The sequence below is a fragment of the Chionomys nivalis genome, chromosome 17, assembly GCF_950005125.1.
Source record: "Chionomys nivalis chromosome 17, mChiNiv1.1, whole genome shotgun sequence".
NCBI classification, from domain to species: Eukaryota; Metazoa; Chordata; class Mammalia; order Rodentia; family Cricetidae; genus Chionomys; species Chionomys nivalis.
In genome coordinates, this window is record NC_080102.1 from 20,864,745 (window position 1) to 20,881,043 (window position 16,299).

At 46.5% G+C, this 16,299-nt stretch overlaps 2 protein-coding genes across 3 annotated transcripts in view; both read right to left on the reverse strand.

The window, feature by feature from the left end:
* Positions 1-495: 495 nt before the first annotated feature.
* Positions 496-6,225, reverse strand: Lratd2 (LRAT domain containing 2). Of its 2 annotated transcripts, none has more exons than XM_057792484.1 (3): positions 5,750-6,225; positions 4,014-5,225; positions 496-1,538 (listed from the first exon to the last, which is right to left on the reverse strand). In XM_057792484.1, exon 2 carries the CDS (start codon positions 5,127-5,129, stop codon positions 4,197-4,199), a length of 933 nt encoding a protein of 310 aa, XP_057648467.1. In that variant the 5' UTR covers positions 5,130-5,225; positions 5,750-6,225; the 3' UTR covers positions 496-1,538; positions 4,014-4,196. The 2 variants fall into 2 exon arrangements, with proteins under 2 accessions (XP_057648467.1, XP_057648468.1); XM_057792485.1 differs by having other exon boundaries at positions 3,996-5,225.
* Positions 5,760-16,299, reverse strand: part of A1bg (alpha-1-B glycoprotein) — a 95,720-nt gene continuing 85,180 nt past the window's right edge. Inside the window, exon 11 of the mRNA XM_057792194.1 lies at positions 5,760-6,170. Within this exon, the coding sequence (XP_057648177.1) occupies positions 5,760-6,170 (411 nt within the window). The remainder of the gene's footprint in view (positions 6,171-16,299) is intronic.

Genomic DNA, 16,299 nt, shown 5'->3' on the forward strand with positions numbered 1-16,299 from the left:
TGGTGATAATTTCAGAGGCTGAGGGGCCTCCAAGGAACCCTCTTAGATGTCGTGTTTGTTCTCCCAACTACACGCACCTGTATCCGTTGCCATGCCAACCACATGATAAGGATGGTGCTTTACCCGAGGCTGTGAAACCAATGAAAGTTCAACACAAGTTGCCGAACACAGAACTTCCCATTGTAGACTCCATAAGTATATCTTCTGGCCACACTGACATTGTTTCTGAAAACTTCATCTTGAAGATGTGTGGTCTCAAGACCCTTCAAGAACACAGACAGCATAAAGCAATGGCTGATTAACTCCCGTCTGATAAATACATTAGTTTGGACCACTAAAGGAATCCACTAAACTGTTCCCTGAAGAACGCAAGGAGGACACACACTAATATTTTTCAAACATTATTACAGTAAGCTGCTGAGCAGCTTGAATTAAGATAAAAAATGTCAAAAGAAAAGGTGTGTATGTGGAGAAATGAATGCAATGAGCTCTGATAATAGATGGTTTATTGGGAACCCTCATAACATTTTTCAAAAGAACTTGACAGCTTTTATTTTAATAAGACAGAGTGAACAGGAAATGGCGTAAAAGATGCCATCAGTCTTTTATTTAGCTAAGTACTGCCCTTCATTTTGAAGGAAATGACACAATTTCAAACTAGAACCTTCTCCTCAAGAAGTGGTGAAAGAAAATTGATCTAACATACAACCTTCAAACAAAATTAAGGTTTCTACAATTTTCTGGGAAACAAAATGCATGTGGAGTCTGTATCCTGATGGTAATTCTACACAGGCCACAGAATTAGAACCAAGAACAAAACAACATAATGAAAAGATGGAGAAAGTGGTCAAATTTATCATTATCCTGATTTTTAAATAATTCACAAAATCTAACTTTCCAAACAAATTTGTCGGATGACTATTAGCACTTCTAATTTGTTTTTAAAAAAATGGCTAGACAAGCACATACTATATCAAGAGTCTTCAACACAGTGGATCCCATTTTAAGAAAAAGAAACAAAAAGAAAAACAAGTAGTTCTTAAATTTTCTTAGCTTTCCATAGTATATATCATATAAAATTAAAGTTTTGCTTCCAAAAAATATGTTTTCACGTGGTTGTTCTTGTCCAAGGGTGCCCTGAGGCCCAGAAGCACCGATGCTTTGAGAGGCTGAACCACTGAACCATTTTCATAAAAACTAAAAATCATCTTCAAGATCTGGAATAAAGTCTTCTGCTAGACATTTCACTGCTACAAAGTCATTTTAAATTAAACGTGGAATAAAAGCTACAAAAGTACCAGTTCTTCCCATAGAAAAAGTTGTGTAGCCGAAGTTGTAGGCTCCTTTGACATACATAAGCAGTCTCAATAAAATATTTGCTCAGGTAAGAAAATAGAATTTGTCTGGTTTCTTTTAGTGCGTGTTTCACAGGGTCCTGCTCATCCCTTCCACAGCTTCAGAAGAACATTTGAATCAATATTTCTTCCCTTCAAAGAGCGTCCATAATTCACAGTACAAAATAGTTTTATGTCTTATTCCTAAGGAGAAACAAAAATTATTAAATATACTTTTGTTTTCTAAAGTGCCAAACGTAGCCATTGCCAGGACATTAAAAGAAATCATTTTTGCCCTCACAACACGGATGTCTTAAAAACCAAGAGCTGACACAACCCTCTTCTTAGAGCCCTAAATTGATGCTGTTTTACTTCAAACCAGCGGTTCTCAACCTTCCTGATGCTGAGACCCTTTAATACAACCCCTCACATTGTGGTGACTTCCAACCATCCAATTACCTCATTGCCACTTCATAACTGTAATTTTGCTACCGTTATGAATTGTAATGTAAATATCTGATATCCAGGATACCTGGTATGTACCCCAAAGTGTCTCGATACACAGGTTCAGAACCACTAGTAAAGACCTTCTGCCCCCAAGAGGATTTCCAATGGGCTAGCTCTTCCTAAGTATTACACACTTGTCCTCACTGGTACCCAGCTGAATTGTTGGCACCACAGTCGAAAAAATACCACCTGGAAAACATCTAGCTCCAAAAAGCAAGAATGCGACAGGTGTGGTAGAAGAAGCTACGAGTTCTCCCTTTGGGGGCACTCCATGTATAATACAAATCACCTGCTACACTGGATGTGACCAGACTGTGTGTGGGGGGGGGGATGATGAAGAAGGCAGAGATGGGAGAGCAGGAAGAGTTGGCTATTCCAAAACCACTGGGGACAGCTGTTCTGTTGTTCACTAACTGAAATCTGTTAGACATAGGTTTTCCTAAATGTCATTGCCTGCTGTGTGTCTTGTTCTGCTCTTCCAAGAACAAGACCATATAAACAAATAACTATAGAACACCGAAATCAGATCTACATTCCCATCAGAAACTGATTCTCCCGCAATGTCCCAAACCATGGCTGGTATATACTCATCTTTAACATTCAAAGGAACAAGAACTTGTTTGGTAAATCACCATGAAAGCAGGAGATTTATTTAATGCCTTTATAATGAAAAAGTTTCATGCTGAGATACTATGAAAATCTAGGCTTTAAAAAAATAGCATATCAACTTTTATGTCTAAAAAAAAAGTGGAATTAAGAGATTCCTAAGCAAGGAGCCCAAGAATGGCCATGGCTTCAGGGCACTCAAGTAAGAACTAAGTCATAAATAACTTGTCCAGTGTAGTACAATGACTGTAGGAGGCAGGAAAGGCCTTTAACCATGCTCAACTTTTGAGAGCAGTTGACAGTACTCTGCTGTAAAAGGCCTGCTCACAATTTAGGGGACAGGCTGCAGCCATCATAAAGCTTTGCACTAAAGTGCATGGGAGTTCAGCAGCAGACCCAATTGCTGTCAATCAGCCACCAACACATTCCAGCATCACCAGCCTACATTTGGGACCATAATCAAAACCTGTGTGATTCATGTCACCACTCTTAAGTCACTGAGAAACTGAGTCCCATATAACAAGACTTTGCATCTTGAATGAAACTTCTCAACCATGGATGGCAAAGTAAACCTAATCCTAACCAGACCACAGCAACCGTCTGTTACCACCAGGCAGAACAAAGCCATGGTGAGGAAGGTGGACCAAGAAGAGAAAAACAAAAAGCAAAAAGAATCCTAGGTCCAGCTTTATTTTTACAGGGTTACTCTCACCATCGGCAAGGGGATAAGGAGAGATTTGATTCTTGCCAGGGCATCACTGGCGGATTCCCTAGAGGATATTTTATGGGGTGGCACAAGCCAACCCCATCTGTGACCTGCAGATGAACGTGCCAAGCAGGTTTAATTAGATCAGAGACACAAAGGGCTATTGCCTCCCTTGATAACACCGCCATAGCTCTAAGAGTCCACAACAGCAGGCCAAAAACAGAGGCAGCAGAAGGGCACCTTAATTGAATCCTTTCTCTGACTGGCCCTTGACAATGATTTACTTGTAACCGGGGAAAGGGTTGGGAGCCAGACTCTGCTTAGAGCCAGCTTCCCAAGAGGAGGTACTTAGGGATGGAAAGAACAGAGGTAGAGATTCTGTTTGTAGCCTGTAGCCTGAGTTTGCTAAAGTATTTGTTGCACTTAATAAGGGGGCTGTTTGGTTTCGGTCTGCTGCTCCCAGATATTGTGGTTTCAGCAGCCCTGTGCCCCAGGAACCCATAAAATAAATCACTCCAGCCTCTAGGATCCTAAGCACAGCTCAGTGGGGGAAGCAGATAAGCAGCTCTTCCAGCTGCCCCGTGGCTGCGCCTCCCAACCCCCTCCGGCCTTTGTACCCTTCATCCTCCAAGCAGAAAGTAGGGAGGGACACAGAGAGGCCAAATGCAGGGCACAGTTACTCCGTAATTCCCCAAGCCTGTTTGTATAAGGAAGGGTTGAATTTGGTCCCAGATCTGTCAGGGTTGAAACTCCAAGCAAGTTCACACTTTACCTCAACTCAGAAAGGAAGGCAGACGGAGGTCCCCTCCCCCCGGAAGAAAATGCTCCCCATGGCCACCTACCAGCCAAAGTGCTCCTACCTGCTCCCTCCGTCCCCTTCCTCCTCCCCCATTCAAAGTCGGCTGTGCTTTTCATAAACTCTGCGTTTTCCAGAAGGCCCAGGAATATCAAATGAGGCCCAGGCGAAGGGGGTAGGGTGGGGAGGAAGGGGGCGCGGCCGTTGCAAACAGCTCCCTTTTGCAGCTCTGAGTCTAGGCTAAGTATCAGTGCACCACCGAGTCTCCATTCTCCTCCTCGGAGCCCGGTGCAGGGGGGCGCAGGGGAGACGGTGTAGTCCGAGCCGCGTCGCTGTCGCCCTCATCTGGCTCAGCCGGGTGTAGGTGCGTGGCGAGCTCCTGTAGCACCGCCGCGCGTCCGATTTGGTCGTTGCGCCGCTTCTCCATGATCAAATCCTCCAGACTCTGGAACTCGAGAGTGTGGCTGCGCTGGGCCGAGAGCTGAATCTGCAAACGGTAGGGCTGCTTGCCGATGCGCAGCTCGCCACCGATTTTGAACTCGCGTTTGCCATAGCGGCACCAGGCGGCAAAGCTCTCCGAATTGCGCCAGCTGAGCTCGCGCTCCTTGGCGCCCACGTGGGCCAGCGCGTTCCTCACCACAGCGCTGGGGCTCAGTGGCTTGTAGCGATACAGATCGTTGACCACGCGGCCACGTCGACCCTGGCTTGCATCGGTCAGGAAGCTGTTGCTCACCTCCAACCGGTGCAAATGCACCACTTGGAAATTGCCCACGTAGACAGCCCAGTGCGGGTACTGCGCCTGCGACACAAACTCCACGAGGTCGCCCGGACTGCACTTGTTGAGCAGGTTCTCCGGTGTGTAGGTGCTTAGTGCTGCCGACCCCGGCGCGAAGCTTTTCTGGTAGATGCACTCGTCGCGATAAAACACTGAGCATTCCACCTCATGCTGCCGCGGGTCATAGGGCTGCGGCGGGGGCAGGGGAGACCGGTCCCCGGAGTCCGGCAACGCTCCGCCATCAGGCCCCTGGGGCGGTGGCTGCGGTTCCACGTCCTCGTCGTCATTGGAGAAAATATAAGAGACTCCTATGCGGGGCCCATCGTCTCGGTCCACGCCGGTCGGGTCGGCCGTGGGAACTTCCTTGTAACTTAGGTGGGTCAGTTTCTCCACCTGATTGCCCATCACGCTGTGGACACTCGTTCACAGGACTGCGAGAGGAGAAAGCGAAACCACCGCCAGAGTCATTGGCACTGGTCCCGGGGCAGGGGCTAAAGCCACCTGTTGGAAGAGGAGACAAGAAAAATGTATTTGTAGGTGCCACTCAAGGGAAAGACGTTTTGTTCCGGTGAAAGAAACGGGGGGGGGGGGTTACCTGGAGCCATTTTAGGGGGATTCTAGGGAGCGAGCTTCCTCGCGTTTCTCCAGCTCTAGGGTCACGACTACCGGAGACACGGTCACTCCAGCTGCCCCCAGCCTCTAGCTCTCACCTGGCCCCGGTCAAAGCGCATTGCATCAGCTGTTCCTACAGCTTCCGCCCGCGCCCTACCTGCCAACCCAGGTCAGGAGAGGGGAAGGAAATGGAAACTTTATTCCAATTTCCTTCTCTTTCCTAACTTCCCCTCCCACTCCGGGTCCTTACTAGCCCTTAGACGTCCCACAATGCCTGCACCCCCTAGAAATCAGAGAGGCTCCCCCGGCGTGGCCGTGGCAGGTGAGCCAACCCCCTGGCTCACCTGCGACAAAGTCCTCGCTGCGGCTTGCCGGCCCCTCCCCCGCGCGCCCGCCCTGGGGGTTCCGATTACCTGCGCCGACTCACTCGCGGAGAGGTGGAAGCCCTGGGGGACCGGGAGGGGCGCCCTGCCGCACCCTGAGACTTCTAGGGCGAGTTGGCAGGTGTGGGCTCCGCAGTGCCTCCTCTCCCAGCGCGGACCGGGACGAAGCCAGGCAGCGGGGAAAGACGCATTTCTCCCCTTCCCGCCCCGCACGGCTGCGTAGCACCCCAAGAAATGAAGATGGTGGGGGCAATGCCTGTTCACGCTCGCTGCTGTACAACCCCTCACTCAGATCTCCCGGAAGGTGGAGCACACGAAGAGGAAAGGAGACGGAGGTAGCTGGGCTTCCCGCTGTCCGCAGCTCCCGCTCGGACCGGGCGAGCAACAAGCGCCGGAGCGGGAGGGACGGGATTGTAGATCCGGCTCCGGGCAGCCGGGAGGGAGCGAAGCCCTTGGCATTTAAAGAGACAGACGCTGGCTCCCGGAGCTCGCGTCTTTCTTGCACCCGGCTTAGCCTCCCGGAGCCCCGCCCCCGCCCCGCCCACCCAAGCCGCGCCGCCTTTCCACAGCCACGCCCCCTCCGTAGCGGGTTTAAATCCCGCTGGTAGCTAGTCTACCCACCGTGGGAGCTGGCTTCCTGCACCGCCCTAGTCCGCCTGCCTTCCTGTTGGGGTTCTGAGAACTTGGAAGTTAAATGCCACCTGGAAGTAAAGAAATGCGAAATGCGAGGGGCCAGAAGAATTTGGTGTTTCTTCCTCATCGCCTTCCATTTCTTCTTACATGGAGTATCTAAAGAGGGAGGGTCTGCCTTTTCTTATGCAGAACATAATTATGACCTAAAGGATTCTATGCTGCAACAGCTATGGAAACGCCTCAGCTACGACGTTTCCAGAACAAGTAATATTTTGGGACAGTAGAAAACAAAACAAAGCATATTCGTCTTGTTTTGTTATCAGAAAGAGGAAGCAGTATGAAGCAGTTATTGGCTGACTCCCAAGGCCGGTGATGATTATTAGGTGTTCCTTCAAGTGAAGCCAAAGTTAATTTCATAGACTTCTTTGTTACCAGACTTTTTAATTTTTTATTTTATTTTTTATCTAGTTGTGAGAGGAAAGCCTGCAGAAGCTGGGTGGGAGTGTAGAATTGCCTAATTGTCCTTAAATTGGAAACAAATTAGCAAAGGCTGCTGGTGAATATATTTCCTTCCCCCCTGATTTAGAAATCACAGCCCTGTTGCTTATTAACCTCCCCAAGAGGATACTTTCCCCTCTGCACAGCTCATTTCTGTACCCCAGACCTAAACTTCTAAGTAACCTTTGCTTATTTTTTTAATAATGGGTCAGAATGGATAGTGTAGAATCCTTAGTGCCGTTCACAATGGACAAGCAAAGGAAGCACCCAAACCAGTTCACAGTGCAATTCAAGACCAGCACCTTGTTTTCCATGGACCAAAGTTTTCCAAGTAACATTATTATTTATTCATTCAGTGTACAGCAGCATGTGGAAACAGGAATATACTAACACTGCTATGATCCTTTTTAGTTTGAGAGGGGGAAGCAAAAATCAATCTACTTATGTATCTTTAAGCCAGAACAATCAATATTGTCAGGACTGTGATGGAAGTTAGTTCTTGGGCAAGCCTAAGATCACAGTGTGCACTAGACCAAAGGAGAGATTTGTGTGGGTTCTGAAGATTTAATTTCAATATTTTCTGACTGACTGCAGATAGATGAGGTTAGGAGAACAGTTCCTGGACCTTTGCAAAACATGATCCAGGGACCACTGTTCCTACCATGTGAGCACAGAGAGGCCAGGGTTATACTTAGAACTTGCCTGCTGAATAGGGAGTCTATGGTCAGATACTGTGGGGCCAGTTTGTCCCTGTATGACATTGGATAGGCTGGCTGGAGATAGAATCTATGGAGGAGAACAGATACACAGTAGACAGCTGCTGGCACCCTAGGGTCAAGTCCTAATGAGGGAGAGAGCTGGACTTCCTTGACTTATGTTCTCTTATAACCACAGTAGTGGTTCAGCTGTTCAGCTGGCCAACTGTAAAGTCCATTCAGTTAATAAGTGTTTAGAAGGTGGTGGAGGGGAACTCTGCCATAGACCAAGAATTGCTTCCTAAGGGCTAGATATAGTTTAATGATAGAGTGTTTGCCTAGAATGTGGGAAGCCCTGGATTTGATTCTCTCTCTCTCTCTCTCTCTCTCTCTCTCTCTCTCTCTCTCTCTCTCTCTCTCTCTCACACACACACACACACACACACCTCTCTCTCTCTCTCTCTCTCACACACACACACACACACACCTCTCTCTCACACACACACGCACACACACACAGAGAGCGAGAGACAGAGACAGAGAGAGAAAGAGAGAGAGAAGGAAAGAAGGAGAAAAATAAGTAATGTCCTGGTTTTATGAGGCAATCAGCAAGTCAACACGTGATACCTTTGATAACCAGTAGATTTTTTTTTTTTAATTAATGAATGTGTAGCTCTCAACCTCCATCTGGCCAGCTAGATCATTGGGTCAGAGGTTGTACAAAGGCTGCGATAAAGGCTTTATTCATCTCAAATAATTATTTAATAATAATTGAGGTTATCAGATTTATTGAAGAAACCTAAGGATATAAACCCATCAGACCTATTACCCAGAATGGTAAGCAACAAGGAACTGGAGCTGAGGTGGCTCACAAGAGTTCTCAACTTGTGGGTCATGACCCCACTGGGGTCAGAGGGCCCTTTCACAGGTGCCACATGTCAGATAGCCTATATATCAGACATTTGCATTATGATTCATAACAGTAGCAAAATTATAGTTAGGAAGTGGAAGTAGCAATGGAAATAGTTTTACGGCTAGGGCCACCACATCATGAGGCGCTGTATTTAAAGGGCCGCAGCATTAGGAAGATTTTGACCAATTGCTTCAGAGATAAGGCAGTCGTGAGTCGCTGCCTTCCAGATGTGTCCTCTGCAGTTGCTATATTCCTGTCCTGTTACCTCATCTACAAGGTCTGCCTGGCCCTAAAAGTCTCCCTGCTGACCCCTTTTCCCTATAGTGTACACACCCTCCATACCTTATCACTTGATTAGATATTATTCAGTTCATGATCATATGTTATTTCTCATTGTTTCCTAATTCATTTCAACACACAGTCTCACTAGGTTGTCTAGGCTGGCATTGACTTCTTTATGTAGCTAGCCGAGTCAGGCCTTGAACTTTGAATCTTCCTGCCTTGGCCTTCCAAGGACTCTGTTACCAGACTTAGCTCTAATTCAAATATTTAATATTCTTTTGTTTTATTTCAATTTTTAAGATTCATTTTATTTTTAATTGTGTGTGTGTGTGGTTTGCATGTGCGTTTGTTCTGAGCCACCTAATTTTGGTGCAAGAATAAACCCTTTAGTGCTGAGCTGTATCTCTAGCCTCTGTTCTGCTCAAAAGAAAGAATTTCATTCTAAATATTCCTGGAAGATATTTTAGATGTGTGGCGGTCACACCACGCATTCATTCTACAAGTCTACCACATACCTTACTGGATACTCTGTCCACCAAGAGCTCAGTGCAGAGGGGGACACAGACAGATGGAGTCTTTATGATTCAGTGTTCTACAGGAACAGAAAACAGGAGAGACTGGGGGGAGGGGCAGAGTGAATCCCAAAGCCTATGGGTGATAGATGACAAAGGGCTTGTCATTGGGATTTTAGACTGTTGGGCTAACAAAATGTGAAAATCAAGAGTAACTACCATTGAGTGGCCTCTGGGAGTGAAAGCTTTAGAGAAGCCACATCATCTCCCAAACTGGGAAGATGGAAAGTCACACCTGTCTGCTTTACTTTCAGGCCTGCGGTTTCTTAAGCTCTTATTGTAAAGCAGAGACAGAGTCTATGACATTTGACATATATTGGAGTGTCTGCTTTTATCTAGCTTATAGCATATCAGTTATTGTGTCCTTCTCATCTTGAATGCAGGAGTATGGTGGTTTGAATGTAATTGGCTTCCAGAAGCTCATAGGGAGTGACACTATTTGTTTTGATTTTGTCGGAGTAGGTGTGGCCTTGTTGGAGGAAATGGGTCACTATGGTGGGCTTTGCAAGTTCAAGGCACACCCAGTGTGTCTCAGACCACTTCCTGCTGCCTGGGAGTCAAGATCTAAGAGTCTCAGCTCCTTCTCCAGCACTGTGTCTGCCTGTGTGCTGCCTCGCTTCCTGCCATGATGATAATGGACTAAACTTCTGAACTGTAAGCCAGTCACCCCAATTAAATGTTTTCCTTTATTAGAATTGGCATGGTCATAATGTCTCTTACAACAGTAGAAGCCCTAACTAAGGTAAGGAGGCAGATGATAAATAAACAGATGAATATTAGATCAAGGGTGTGTGAAGGGTAAAATAGCACCCTGGGATTGAACAGCTGTAGTGAAGCAAACGGTTACAGGAAAGTGGGATACACAAGACAGTCCAAGAGGACCCACAGGAACTGAAATTTGGGCTAAGGCATGCAGGATGAGAAGGGTTGGCATTGGCATCCTCTCCAGAAGAAAGACTGAAAGTAAAAAACTTATCGGTAGGATGGAACTGGGAAAGAGGGAAAAGGGAAAAATAAGGCCTAGAGTACCTGGAAGGCAGGTCTGGGAGAAGCTGATAGAGAAAGAGAAGCCTAGGGTCCTGGCTTATCCCTCTGGTCACCCAGGACTGTAGGACAGAAAAGGAAACAGGTGTTGTAGATGACCCAGACATGAGAATGAGACAAAACCCCGAGTCCCAAAAATGGAGTCAGTAAAGACACCCCCTCAGTACCGTTTAGGTTTTTTGCAGTACTTTGTAGTTTTATAATTCAGCACAGTATACCAAATGTCTTATTCTCTACACCTCCTCTAAGAAGAGATTAAATGAAAACAAGCTGTATTGAATGCCAGCCAGTCTCTCTCAGAGTTCCTATCTAAGCCACGAGGATGAACTGAGAACCGACCTTTCTACCCCAGGAGACCGGGAGTCTGACGCTGCAGATAGGGTGAGCTATTGGGTTGAAAAGCGTGACTCTAAGAATGTACACCACAGGGGATTAGTGAACTGTGTGGTTAGGCAATCTAGACTTCTGCCTGTCCCCAGGCTGGGCCTCAGGCTCACAGACACAACAGCATTTTCTGAAAACCAGCTTCCTCTGAACTGCCCTCTGTCTCAATCCCTGTAGTCTGATCTCTATCTATTCTCCCTGAGGGGTTCTGGCCATCTTGGAAAGTGAACAGTGGCAGAGTGGAGCCGATAATTTGTTATTCCTGGTGTTTGCCAAGGGTATGATGCTATGATGTTAGGACTGTCCCTTCTCCATGCTCACCTGGCTTCTCAGCCTTCCCGGTGAGGCTGGCAATCTCTGTCTCACTGTAGATGTCCACAGGAAAGCGATGTGCAGAAGCACCCTGTAAGTCTTAAAGTTCACGTGCATGTTGGCTGTGGTTCACAAGCCAGGTAAAAGCCAGACGACAACTTTGTGTAAGGAGTAGAAGGATAGCCAACTGCCACTGGCTTCGCTGTACTAAATCTCCATGCAGTCCCGACTCTGTGTCTCCCCAGTAAGCACACTCTATCCAAAGGAAGTATGACTCCTGCTCATTATCAAGGAAGAGGTCTGAAGAGATCAGATTCAGGTATGAACCTGGCTGCGTCGAAGTCTGGTTTTCACATTGCATCAAGCAGACTGGGGTAGGGTTAGAATGCTCCCGTCCTGTGTGTGTTTGCTTGGCTCGAAACCAGTAGATCTGCATGACCAGCTTGTCTTGATTTGCTAGGGCCTTGCCTGGTTTTAGCCCTGAACATTTTCTGGTCAAATCAAATGGTGACAGTGGTCATCGTGGGTGCCTCCCTGTCTTGGTCATTGTCCTCCCTGAGCCAAGAGCTCTCATGAGAACTGAGTTGGGCAGGTTGCAGGGAGGGGAAAGAGTGGGCATAGTAAGCAGGAAAATTGGGTATTTAGATATCTCACTTTTAATAGGCCTTATATAGGGACAGAGACAGAATCATTCAACCAAATACTCTATACTTTGAACACTCATTCTGGGATTTTGCTTTTCAGGCCTGTTCTTTGGGATAGGTGATAGCTGCTGTAGCCACCTCACCTTTGAGAACTACTAACCAGAAACTATGTTCCAGAACCTTCCAAACCAGCTGGATGTTGGCTACAAAATCAGCATAGGAGCGTGACCCATCCACACAACCCCCAGCTTAAGGAGAGAAGCGTCAGAGGCTGCCCAATCAAGAGAGTTTCTGTTTCATTTGTCCTCAGCTCACCAGACCAGACTCTTCCCAGCAGACTGGGCAGGAGCCACTCCAAATATGGACAGGGATGGGGGGGGGGGAGCCCTGGAGAAGGGGCTAGGAGCTGCACCTGAGGACTGGAACCTCAGGCCATCCTACCTGCTTTTCATGTATTTCTCTTGATGGCAGGCTGTCTCTGAGAGTGAAGAGATGGAGCTGGCCCCTCCAGCAAGCCCACTGCCTCAGGGGGCCTGTGATCATATTGTCGATGTTGCTGAAAGCGTGATTTGTGCTCAGGAGTCGGAGCTTGTAGCTGGGCTCCTGCAGGAGCCTCATGAAAGATGCATTTTGCCAGGCAGTTCCAGGGGAGAGACTGGCTTAAATTACAGCACTCCGAATCCAAATATTGGCATATCTGCAAATCCAAATGTGGGGATTAAATGAAAAAAATCTAAATTTCAAGAATCTTATTCTGCACTTCTTGTGTATCAAAGGGAGGATGAGATATTGAGAAAGGAGAGACTGTCAGTAGTCTGGGACTTTAGAGAGTGCACCCCACCCCCCTTTCCCTTTCTCTTCCCCTTCGTGCTCTCAAGGAGACAGGCTGTGACACAAAATAAAATATAGCGTTTGTTCAGTGTGACGCTCCATGTCAGACCCAGAAGGGCTCAGCAATCTACAGGACCAATCCCTGTCTGCCTTCCTCGATCGAGCTACTTTTCCGGGCCTAGGACCAAGGCTACCCATGGATTAGTATCTGCACTGCCAATATTCAAAGCCCAACAGGGCCAGGGATCCTGCACTGCTGTGGGGAAAGCCAAGTTATTTCTGTGCTCAGAATCTTCATGTGACTCCCTATCTGCCTAGGAGAGGAGCAGGGTGTTCCCAGCGTAGTCTCCAAGGTCCTTCCACTAGCTTTCTCCCCAATACCTCAAGACAAAGTGGCCCTTTGATACTCCCTTCCCCATGGCAAGCACACTTGTCTCCCAGAACCTAAGCTTTCCCATGCCTTCTGCCTGTGTACTCGCTCTTGCAAATCCTATCATCCTCTTTCCAGTCTTGAGTCATATTTTAAGATGCCAGCTTCCTGATATGCATCCATGGTGATGTTTAAAAAACCCTGGTGTCTTACCCCGGTGTCTTCTGATACATGTTCTCATGCCTCTCAGTGACTGACATGTACTGCCAATGACCCCTGTGTCTGTGGCTTGGTCATTACCATTACTGAAATTGTGGCCCTTTAAAGAGTGACATCACCTCAGAGGTAGTTAGATCATTGGTGGCACTTACAGAAGATAGAATTATGTCAGTTCTGGATTCTTGATTAGTTCCCAAGAACATAAGTTGTTAGCAAAGAGCAAGTCTGAACTCAGAAATCTCTGTTTGGCTTCCTGTCTCATCATGTGACCTCCCTCCTGCACATGCTACAGCTACTGTGATGTCATCCACCATGAGTCACATGCCAAGCAGGAGTTGGTACCATGGTCTACCTTCTCTAAACCTGAATAAATAAACTTTTCTCTTCGAAAGTACCTAGCCTTGGGTGTTTAGCTATAATGGTGAAAATGGAGAATCTGTTAGGTATTATTTAACCTGCTCACTTGTTTCCTTTTGCTATTTTGTATAACTTAGTAACTTTATTTGGTTGACATCTCTCATATATTATAAGCTCTGAAATTATTGGTCCTTGTTTTGCTTCCTGGAATACCCCCAAAATCCAGGGAAATTTCTTGGTACAGTCTAGGTTCAGTCAACTATAGATGAATGAGCAATTGAGAGTACTTTTATGGGCCATCTCTGTCCATCTCTACAACTGTCTTCACAGTATGAATTCTTTTCAGTTTGCAGAGGGAATACGAATTCTAAAATTTAGTAAGTGCCTATATTGTGACCAGCACAATAGTCTAGACATTTGGCCTTCTGCCAAGTCTTTGAGTTGGATTCAGGTGCATTGAGAAATATAACTTTGTGCTACCTAACATGGTATCCCTAAATTGGGTATGGCTACTGTGTATCTGACTTGAAATATGCCCTCGATGCAAGGTGCTCGGTAAATTCCAAGATATAGTAGAACAAACCAAACCAAACACAAAACTTTACTTTGTATATTTATTGCATGTTGAAATGGTGATAATTAGGTTTTCGGTAACATGGAATATATTACCAAAATCAATATCATCTACTTCTGTTCCCTTTGAAAATGTGGCTGCTATAAGATTGTAGATTATATCTGTGGTCGTGTGTGTTGAACTGCATCTCTCCAGCTGTTTTCATTGCTCTTCTGTGTTTGTCTTCAAGGACATTACTCTTCAGACTCCAGAAAAAGATGGTGACCTTGTCCTTCTTATCAGAACGATGAGGAATAGAATGTATCAGGTCTCAAAGGTGCCAAAACACCTGCCCTAGTCAGTTCTGGTCTTGATAACAGCATTGGATAAGAAAGTGTGTGAAGAGGTGTGTGTGGGGGGGTAGAGACACAGAAGGTCACTTCTCACAATTCTGTCCTGGAGATGGGGTGTGTGCGGGTTAGTCTGGGGCGGTTGTTGGTTTGTTTTCTCTCTACTTTACACAAACTATGGTAATCCGGGAAAAGGAGACCTCAACTGAGAAAATGCCTCCATTTGTCTGGCCTGTGGGGAGATCCATTGGGCATTTTCCTGCATAATGGTTGATGCTGGTGATTTCCCCCGCCTCAGCAGGTAGTCCTGGGCACGTAAGAGAGCAAACTGAGCAAGCCATGCCCGGTAAGCAGAGCTTCTCTATAGCAGTGAGTCTCAACCTGTGGTGCTCAAATATCAGATATCCTGTATATCAGATATCTACGATTATGATTCATAACAGTAGAAAGAATATAGTTATGATGTAGCAATGAAATAATTTTATGGTTGTAATCACCGTAGCATGAGGAACTGTATTAAAATGTCCCAGCATTATGAAGGTTGAGAACCAGTGGTCTAGGACCTTTGTTTCAGTTCCTGCCTCCAGGTTCCTACCTGGAGTTGCTACACTAACTTCCCTTTATGATAGACTGTCATCAGAATATGTAGGTCAAGTTAACCCTTTTTTCCCCCAAGCTGCTTTTAGGCCATGGTATTTTACCACAGCAATAGAAAACTAAGTCGGACAGGGAACCAACATGACGGGGCTCAGGAGAGAGCTATCTTCCGGGTTGAAGACTGCCATCTTCTGGCTGTACTTCTTTAGGCAGACCAATGGCTAGAGAACTGTCTGGAATCTTGTACAGTGGCACTAATTTTATACATGAAGTCACCGTCTTCATAGCCTAAGCACCTCTCAAAGTTTCCACCTTCAATACCGTCACATTCTGTAGACTGATACCCAAATCATACATAAACTTTCTGACTATAGCAGCCAGCTCCCTGAAGAACCTGGAGAGGAGGGGAAGTGAGGAGGAATTCCCACGGGGATAAGTTGCCTGCAGCTGCCTGTCACTCACTGTCAGAGCATTCAGCATTCACTTGATTGAGCACTTTCAAGTCCCTGATGACAAAATGACCCTCTGAGTGGCATTTGGCTTCAATGTGGAAACACTTATAGAGACTGCAAGTCAGCCTGATAATTTATTCCCTTTCTTCTTTCCTTCCTTTGCTCCCTTCCTTGCTTCTCCCTCCCTCTCTCCCTTCCATCTTTCCTCTCTTTCTCCCTTTCCTCCTTCTGTCTTTGCCCATCAGCAAGCTGCCAGTCTGGTTTATACCAGATTCTGTGTGCTGTGTTACATGAACCGCTTCAATGAACTGACAGAGTAGTGATTCTGAGCTTGTGAACTTGAGGCTCACACTTCAAAGGACGTGACAAGTAGCAACAGCTAGTGACTTTTAGTGTTACTGTACCCCAAACCCCTGAGAGCCCCATATGTATCCCCATGCCCTTGCATGGGAAGCAATTATTGCCATTTCTTTATTTTACAAATGAAAAAACAGTGGAAGGAATATAAATAGCTTGGGCATGGGGACACAAGTAGTATTGTGCACAGTCCAAGTCAGACATGAGGCAGTGCCATGCTCTGGACTTACCTCTGGGCAAGCTCCTCACCCCAGCACAGACACCAGCCATAACTACTATAGCTGAGGGGCTCTGTCTTCATCTTTGCACCCTTCCTTGATCCTTGGGTGAGTCACCTTCTCAGTCCGCTGTCCACCGCCAGCCAAGTCTAATCTTTTCCTGTTCTTTTAACCTCATTTCCCCCTAGTTTCCTGTTTCCCAGCTCTGCCCGACAGCACAGGCCTTGCTTTCGGTTCCACAGAGAGGTCAAGGTTACCTCTGCCTAGCTGAAGCTGTTTTCAGGACCTGAGGTGCCTGG